Genomic DNA, 9,204 nt, shown 5'->3' with positions numbered 1-9,204 from the left:
TCATTGCAATTCCTGAAATGCATTCTAAAATTCTATTACACAATCACAGTAAAAACTGCACTTCCATGCACCTAAGAGCAGTCTGCTCACTGCTTCATCTTCAGCAGAACTACTGGTAATGTTTAAAACCCACCACATTTAAAACAAATCGAAACCCAGAACCTTAAATGAAATAGTAGTGTTTTCTATCGATACAAATAGTCTGATGGGTGAGTGAAATTTCAAATTTCAAGATACAACTGCAGTAATCAAACTGCCACAGTTTATACTTATCTGGAAAATAAAATCAGCAAGAATTTTAAAAAAGAGATTGTGCTATAATATACCTGACCCTGACCACACAGCCAAGCAGAGTAGTCACAGGAGACTTCCTTCCCTTTATTTAGAGAAATAAAAACCAGCCGAGCTTTACTCATGGAGTTTTGCCAGGTTATTCCTAATATTTGACTTCCTTTCCTACACACTATCTATTGTTAGTATTACAAAGTCACAGTATAGGAAACGGGCATTCTTACAAAAACTGGAACTGAAAGAAAATCACCATTCATACCTTTGAGTCCATACATGGACACATTTTATAAACAGCACTAAATTTAAAACAGGTCTAATACATTTAACACTAAATTCAAAAGCTTAGTTCAGTGAGTTTTAAATGAGAATTGTAGGCCTAATCCAAAGTTCAGATACTGATTTTATTTATATATGTGTTTATCTAAACTAACTCCATAGCTATTTAAAACAGTTTTACCCATACTATTCAAGGAACGTCTAATTAATTAGTCAGCTAAAAGGTGAAAAAGTATTTAGTCTAGTACATTAAAAGCTTGCAAGAAAGCATGGCAGGGACAAGCAAAAGTACAAGAAAATAAAGCTTGTAGGAGAGTCTAAATACACTTCAGAGATGAGGAATTGATCAAAACTTGGATCAGAAACCTAAAAAATAGATTTTAGAAAATGGGCAGTGATCATACAGTTCATTCAAAAGGATTTAAAAAAACCCAAAAAACAGAACAGGAGGAAGAAAAGCATTGCTTCTTGAGTTTACTCAGTGCTTGAAAGAATATAAACATTTTACAACACCAAATGTCATCCTGAGTTTTAAGAATTGGGTTATATTATGTTCTTTGCTAAATGGCTTATCAAATTAATTAGCAGATTCAAGAAACAATGTTTTACAGTGGTTGAAAACTGGATGTTTTATTGTTTTCAGTTTAAAATTGATCACGGATTTGGAAAACGGAAGGTGAAATACATTCCAAGCTAAGTCTTGAGACTATGAGCAATTCTTATCAGAAGACAAACACTGCAAATGATTGTGTAGTGGAACTTCTCCCGTGTAGATCATAAAAAACAAACTTTCTGCCCTCTGCTGTTTAGACCAGGAAAAATAAACTGGGATACAAATCTGTTGAGATATAACTAAGGGCTGAGCTAACTCTGCTTTTAAGAAAATAATCTAATTTATGCTTAAACTAGTTGGATTATTATTTCTTCTATGTGCTTGGACTCTGCACTGGCGTGGTTTGCCTGAATTTAGTGGTCTATCAAAAAGGTGCCAGGGAACCATTCGCAAGTTGCTTACCTCAAAAAAACAAAAGTTACTTGACATACACAGGAAGGGCAGTTCTGCAAAACAAACTGGCAGTAAAACAAAACATACAGAAGTTCTACACTGAGGGTAACAGATTATGTTCCATACTTAATAGATTTCTAAAGATAAAATACTAATACACTCAACATCCTCATGGATTATTCAGAACTTAATTTGGATCTGTAAACTGCTTCAAGATTAAAATGCTGCACTGCCTACAAGTCAAGTTTGATTAGTCACTTTGAAAAAAGCTACTTAAGAGCTAAGTTGAAAGTCACTTTTCTCCTGTTACAAAACCAACAATCAGTTCTGCCAGACTTGCAAAAAAAAAAAAAAGTAGATAAATGGCCTCAAATGTAACTTTGCTTTTAGTGGCTAGATACCAGAGCAAATTTTAAAAAGCCTATTGTCCTGGTTTCAGCCAGGATAGAGCTGGTTTTCTTCACAGAAGCCAGTGTGAGACTGTGTTTTGGATGTGGGATGAGAAACTGTTAATAATGTGCTGATGTTTTGGGTTGTTGCTGAGCAGTCAAGGACAGTCCAGCTTCCCATGCTGGCCTGCCAGCGAGCAGGCTGGGGGTGCACGGGAAGCTGCGAGGGGACACAGCTGGGACAGCTGACCCAGACTGGCCAAAGAGATATTCCCTACCATACGACATCATGCCCAGGACATAAACTGGAGCTGGCCGTGGGGCGGAAATCGCTGCTCGGGGACGGGCTGTCGATCACGGGGTGGTGAGCAATCGCTGTGTTGGGCATCACTTGTTCTTGTGCATTCCTTTGTTGGTATTATCGTTGTTTCTTTCTCTCTTTCTGTCCTATTAAACCGTGTTTATCTCAACCCACGAGGTTTTTTTCTAATTCTCTCCCCCGTCCCACTGCGGGAGGGGGAGTGAGTGAGTGGCTGCGTGGTGCTTAGTTGCCGGCTGGGGCTAAACCACGACACCTATTAAAAATAAAATGGGTAAAAAGTAGCAACATTACTTTTTTTTTTTAATAGCTTGTGAATAGTGCTTTGTACTCTCCGTGTCTTGTTCAAGAGTTTCGATAAAGCAATTGCAAATTCATGAGAGGAAACAAGTTATATTAAATATAGCTTTATACATCACCTTTAATTTTGGATAGTTTACATTAAAACTGAAAAATCCAGATCCAGGAGTGAATTCTTACTTTACTGCTATCCATGGGTTGCCAAAGCAGATGCTTTATCACTCTCCAGCTTCAACTGCCCTACAGAACAGCAGCTCTACAAGTACCGCAATTCCAACATTGGCAATGCAAGTCAGACCGATTGCATCAACAGCAGTAAGCGTCACTCCCTCTGCATCCACACTCATCATCATGTTTTAGAATTCTGCACTCCGGTACTTCTGTCGTTGCAGCTGCCAAGCCCTCGGTAGCTGCCGTGTGTGCTACAAAGACTGGGAAAGGGGGAATTTGCAGAGCTATAGAAAGACCTGTTCCAACCTCACAAAGGCAAATCTACCTTTCTTTACCTTAAGCTAAAATCCGTCACTGCCGAGAAGCTGCTTTTCCAGGCTCAGTACTTCTCCCCAGAACAAACCAGAAGGTGCAATTCAAAAGCAACATGCTTGGTGCAAAGGATCTTTCTTCGTACTTACTCTTGAGTCTATTCATGCATCACTGCCAGAGTTTGAGTTTCTCTAAATTTCACCCAGCTTCGAAGTTTAATCTGGACCATCCTTCAATTCAGGTCATTTTTTGCTAGAGGAAACAAGACCATTCAGTGTCGCAGTTTTTACTTCTACACTATCGTAGTCAGCTTCAAAAAAAAGGGAACATGCAGGCTTTCTAGTGACATTTTGTATTCACAAAATCTGCTTTGAAGTGTCCATTTTACTCATGACCATTGAGGGACACCCCCCTTCTCTTCTAGCACATGCTTCAGGACATGACACACATGTAAATTGCCAGCACTTACCATGATGCCAACTAGCTCTACAGCAGCTTGTTTTCTTTTTTAAGAAGTTAAAGAGACAGAAAGGTACCTATGTTCAGATTCATAGGGCAGTAGTGAGATGAGATGCAAAAAGCTTCTAGGACTTGTATCTAAAACTTCTATTTTGCTGCCATGAGCTCTAGCCAGTGGCTACAGTGAGGAGAGATGTAACAAAGAGAAAACACTGGCCTACATATTGGTTGTTCTTGTATTTCACCTGAAAAATGTAGACCAATTACATTAAAAAATACTAATCAGAAATCCCAAGTAGTAACAATTGATCACATTTAACTACATACACTACATACATTAACCACATACTGTATGTGAAAAAAAAAATATCTATGATTCTATGAAAAAAGTCACCACATATGGATGGTAAATGAAACATACTGCTGATTCATATATGGGAGAGGAAATTAAGTTTATTCACACCATCACCACCTTATGTAAAGCAATTTGAGAATAAGCAACTCCATATTCTAGAAAACTGACCTTTTTTTAAGCGGTAATAAGTGTTACTGATTAAAGCACTTCTGCCATGCAGGTTTCATTTGAAACAGTACCTCTCAAAGGCACAAAAATTCAAAATAAGAAATTAATGCATCTGTGAATGTAGGAACCCCATTCATACAGAAATTTATGGTGTTGCTATAAAAGACACTAAATACACAGTTATTGCCAGAATCTGGATGTTAAGGTTCTCTCTTGCCTATTTGTCCTCTCCAATATACTTTAAGGGCTTTATGACACACCCTCACTAGACAGTAAAACATTCATTAGTAACTAGTTAACCTCAGTCACAAAAGCTACAAAATATTGCATTAGAATACAATTGAAAAGTGACTTTTGACATAACCCGTGTTAACATGTTTTTCCTCAAAACAGAAAAGCATCATTTATGTTGCAACACTTAGCTAGTGCTTCCTTTATGAGCACACTATCCAAACAGGGGAACAAAAATTGTTGCCTCACAACATGAAGATCAGATTTAGCAGTTAACACTATTCTTAATCTGCCTCCTAGCCCACCGTTTTACTTTTACAATTTTTCAGATCACCTTTACACACAGAAATAATCACTATGCTAACTTACGTTCAGGCCACTGGGTTTTCTATGGTAACTGCTACCTGCAGAAAGCATGAGACTGCCTAGTAGGGGTTATAGCTAGCTTTGTTGAAATGGAAGCGTTAGCATGATTACACTCTTTCATTACACAAGAAGGGTAGAAAAGCAGTGTAACGCCCAGTCTCTGAGCTGACTGTATCCTTTGGAGGAAGAGGGCAGTAGTTCCACATATACTCTTATACATACAGAAGTCTAGATGGAAGAAACATCCTTGTGAAGTATCATTCCCACCAGTATAGGGGTTTTCAAAAAAAATTCAAAACAGAAGGAAAACCAAGGGGAAAAAAATACTATGTGATAAAGGTAAAAATAAATGTGCAGCTTCATATAATATTGAGACAGCTCCACTTAAAGAAAGCTCTACTGATTTAGTGTTAAAAAAATTCTCAGCATAGCATGCTGAATTTCTACATTTGCAAGTAAAGCAAAACGAATTACTTATCTCAGGCAGGTGTGTAAAGTTAGCACCAAAGGACATTCAGCCTATAATTACTGGCTCAAAATCCTGCCACAGGAAAGCATTTCATCTGATCCAGATGCTTATTTTTTCTCAAAATGTATTTGTGAACATTGTTTTTTAGTTGTTTCACAAACTGCTTAGTACGACAACAGCCACGAATTAATATTACTTCATGTTGCGCACTATTCGCCTGCAATGGTTGGTTTTCATTTCCCCCAACGCTTGTTCCAGTTGCTGAATTAGGTGAAGGAGGGTAGAAGGGTCCGTTTGCAACACTTGGGCAGTTTGATCTTCATTCTGATTAAGATGTAGCTTTATAGTCACAGCAGGCTTAATCTGTTGTCTCAAACTTCTGCTTGCAAGCTGCATGAGGGAGTTTAGGTGAAATGGGAAAAGGGAAACAAACAAACAGAAGAGGGTTATCAACTTTCAGGTTTACAATTCACAACAGGTTTGCAGGACCTGCCTGGAAGACTGTTTAAAAATCCTTTTCATCCACATTAAAGATATACACAATCTATTACTTAGTTTTAACATTAAGCAATATTAATCCACTTTAATCAATGCTTTCATAATATTTCTGAAAATGAGGCGATAATTTAGTCTATGCTAACATTTGAAAGACACCAATGGAGCTATGAACTCAATTTTCATAAAGCAACGAATACTTTGTATCATTACATACCCTGTTTATCTCATAACTAGCTATCTTCAGTGCAAGAACAAAACCCTGTCGGTTTTAAATACATGAAAAACTGTTGCCTCAGTTACTTTCAAGCAATATAAATTTGTTGTTTATGATGTTAAAAAAATGTAAAGGAAAATACAGAATACTGAAAACATAAATGAAGGTACCTGCACATCCAGTCTCCATTCAAGACTGTGATAGCTGGGAAGCTTTGGTGCCAGCTCACTAAGGATGCTTCTGATCTCTTTCCTGTTATCAAGGTACAGCTGCAGCAATAATTTGTTCAATTCATCTGAGAATCCCAGAACATGAATGGAATCTTGGAAGTCTATCTCAGAAATCTAGAAATTACAATTTAGGCCTTAATATGGAACTGGGTTATAATTGTTATTTGTTGAGAAACAAATAAAACTGTAAGCAAAAACTACACATGGTATGCCTGCAGTTATTTTCCTGCAGGAATGTGTGAGGACAATTCTACAGCTAGGACAAAACAAATCATCCAGGTTTTAAGTTATTTACACACGTTGATGTATTACTGCTGATTTGCCTCAGCTTCAGGAACAGTTTCAGATCAGTTTTTTAAAAAGAAAAACATTCAACATACTCACATTTAAGCCTTCATGTCAGAGAACAAAATTCAACACAAAAAAGCATCTGAGCTTTGTCATGAGGAAGTACGTTATTTCGGTCATCTGTATATCAACAGTATGTTAACATAATATTGATACTCAAATTACAAATCCTCCGAAATCATCTGAATGTCTACACATGTAAGCGAGCACCAGGTACAACTTTAAGGCTCACATTACAGTAACACAGAGTGGCACTAAGAAGCCGATTCCCACAGGTCAGCACCTTTGTGCTGAACTGGAGAAGCTTGGTTCATGATTGTGGAAGCAGTATTTATTCACCAGAGAACATCATATCTTTACAATGCATTCATACCATAAACATGTTCTGTGATCAACTATATTCTACCATAACACACTATGATTTATCTGTCAGTCAAGTCACCTTACTTCAAGGGAAGTTTCTGCAATATTACAATCCCTTTCCCACTTGCCCTTCAGAACAATGCCTGCTTGAGTTTAATTTGGAGTCACTTGTTTCTGTATCCCTTCTCCATGTCTTCACTGTTCAAATATTCTAGTATATCAATAGCAAAAAGTCTTTCCAATGGAAACAGTAATTATCCAACTATTACTCTTCCAGTGTCTGCTTACACCCACCCAAACTTCTGATGTCAGGAGCTGAAAAAGCTCTCAAACCTACCACATCCAACAAACATAAGGAATACTTCACAGGGGGTTAGTACAGCACACATCCTGTACGGTAACTGAAGTACAACAAAAAAATTTTCCCTCAAGTTTTGTTATACTTCAGGATTAAGCTCTGTCTAAATGTTTCTGTACATGAACTAAATTACTGCATGTTCTTGCTATGCTCTATTAAAATGTTGTCAAGTTTTAGCAGACACTGAATACAAATTCCAGCCATTCATGCAGATGCAGTGCTTCAGTGAGAGAACAGCATAAGAGACTCTTTTTTTAAATTAAAATACATGTCATCAGAATTTTGAACTGGGTTTTCCCCATTCATCAGTATTTTCAGAGCTAGAAGCATTTAGAAGACATCTCTTGAGCATATCGCCAAATTCATTACACAAAGGTGTGCTTACCATAAGCTTGGAGCTTTCAGTAAGGAGGTACATTAGTCCTTCTACCCCGTGCTGAATCGTGTCAACACCGATGTTAAGTTTTCCTTTAAAGAAAACACAAAGTACCTTTTACTTCCTCATCAAGCTGCCACAGCAACAACAGGCAAAACTGCAAATTTATCCAGAGATAACTTGCAAAATATGCATGGAAAAGGCCGCCCTTCAAGTAATAACGTAAGGGGGTCAGACAGCAAGTCAGATGCCCCACCTAGGACCAACAAACCAAAAAACCCAAGAAAAACCCAAACTGATGATTTCTGACGGTAGGACACAGAGACACCTGCAGGCCGAGGTACCGCACGCAGGCCAGCGCCTGCGGAGCGACGCTCGGGAGCGCGGGCCCGGCCGCCCCCGCGGAGGCTCAGAGCGCAGCCCGACGGCGCGGCAGCGCCCGACCGCCGCGGCCGCTCGCTCCGCGCTCTCGGCCCGTCCCCTCCTCTCGCCGACAGCTGCGGGGCAGAGCGGCGCCCGCGGCGGCCCCGCCCCGCTAACGCCGCGCGCCGGCGGCCCGGGGGTCCCTTTGCGGGGCCGCCGCGTTTCACGCTCTCCCGCCCACGCGGCGCAGTCGCTACGGCCGCCGGCCCCGCCCCCGGCTCTTACTGGCGGTTGCCTCGCAGGCCCGCGGCGCCGCGCCTCGCCGCAGCAGCTCCACCGCCAGGCGCCCCAGCTCGCCGACGGCTGAAACGAGAGGAGGCAACTCCGTTGCAGGCCCCGCCGGCCCGGCCCGGCCCGCCCCCGCCCCGCGGCGGCCCCCGGCCCGCGCCGCGTCCCCCCAGTCCCCCCGCCGCGGGCCCAGCCGGCTCCGGGGCGGCCGGCGCAGGGCCGAGGGCGCTGCCGGACCTGCGCCGCCCGCCCGCGGCAGGCAGCCCAGGTGCGCCTTCTGCTCCTCCGACAGCACCAGCAGCATCGCTGCGCTCCGCGCCGCCGCCGCCGCCCGCCCAGGAAGGGGCGGTCCCCGCCCGGCGGGACGGGGCGCGGCGCCCAGAACGCGCCTGCGCGGCGCCGCGCGGGAGGAGGGCCCCGCCCCCGCGCTCCCGCCCCGCTGCAGCCCCTGGCGGCGGGGGCGCGGCCGCGGCGGCGCGTGTCCTGCCTCGGTGCGGGCTGAGGCCGCGGCCGCGGGTTCCGCCGCACGAAGGCACTGGCGTTCTAAGGGAAACGAATCCGAAACCAGCCGGGGAAGCTGCGGGAGAGGGCGTAAGGCGGCAACGCAAATATGCCCGCGGTGCGCCACAGGGGCGGCCAGCGGCAAGCGCGGCCTGGTCCCCCTGAGTATTTGTTACTGCCATGGAGCCATTCTTCTGCTCCGCAGGCCTGTGCTGAAGTTACGTAGTGGATCATAATCTTATGTGCCCTTTACTTCACAATAATCCTGTCGCCCTACCTTAAATACGCAATTCAAAGCTGTTTTGCACATAGAGGCCGCATTAATGCGGAGATCCGTGGGGCGCGGCTGCGCCATTCCTCTCGCGCTCCGGTGACACGGCCGGGTCCTACGGATGGTGCACGTTTGCACTGGTGTGCTGAAATTACGTGGCAATGTCATTGCTCTTCCCACGGGCCTAAAAGGGCTTTCCAAAACCGTGTATTCTGATCATGTTAAATAGTAAACCAAAAAGAAAAAAAGCCCCAAAGTTCTAAATTACTAAAATTATGCGTA

The 9,204-nt window shown here is 42.8% G+C and overlaps 1 protein-coding gene across 1 annotated transcript; it reads right to left on the bottom strand.

The window, feature by feature from the left end:
* Nucleotides 1-5,304: 5,304 nt before the first annotated feature.
* COMMD2 (COMM domain containing 2) lies at nucleotides 5,305-8,454 on the bottom strand (the record flags this gene model as incomplete). The annotated part of the gene is made up of 5 exons (XM_082003733.1): nucleotides 5,305-5,502; nucleotides 5,995-6,168; nucleotides 7,509-7,591; nucleotides 8,148-8,225; nucleotides 8,388-8,454. 5 exons carry the CDS (start codon nucleotides 8,452-8,454, stop codon nucleotides 5,305-5,307), a joined length of 600 nt encoding a protein of 199 aa, XP_081859859.1.
* Nucleotides 8,455-9,204: the final 750 nt, after the last annotated feature.

This window comes from Phaethon aethereus, assembly GCF_964289735.1.
Source record: "Phaethon aethereus genome assembly, chromosome: 9".
Classification (NCBI taxonomy): domain Eukaryota; kingdom Metazoa; phylum Chordata; class Aves; order Phaethontiformes; family Phaethontidae; genus Phaethon; species Phaethon aethereus.
This window is presented reverse-complemented; position numbering and strand designations above follow the sequence as displayed.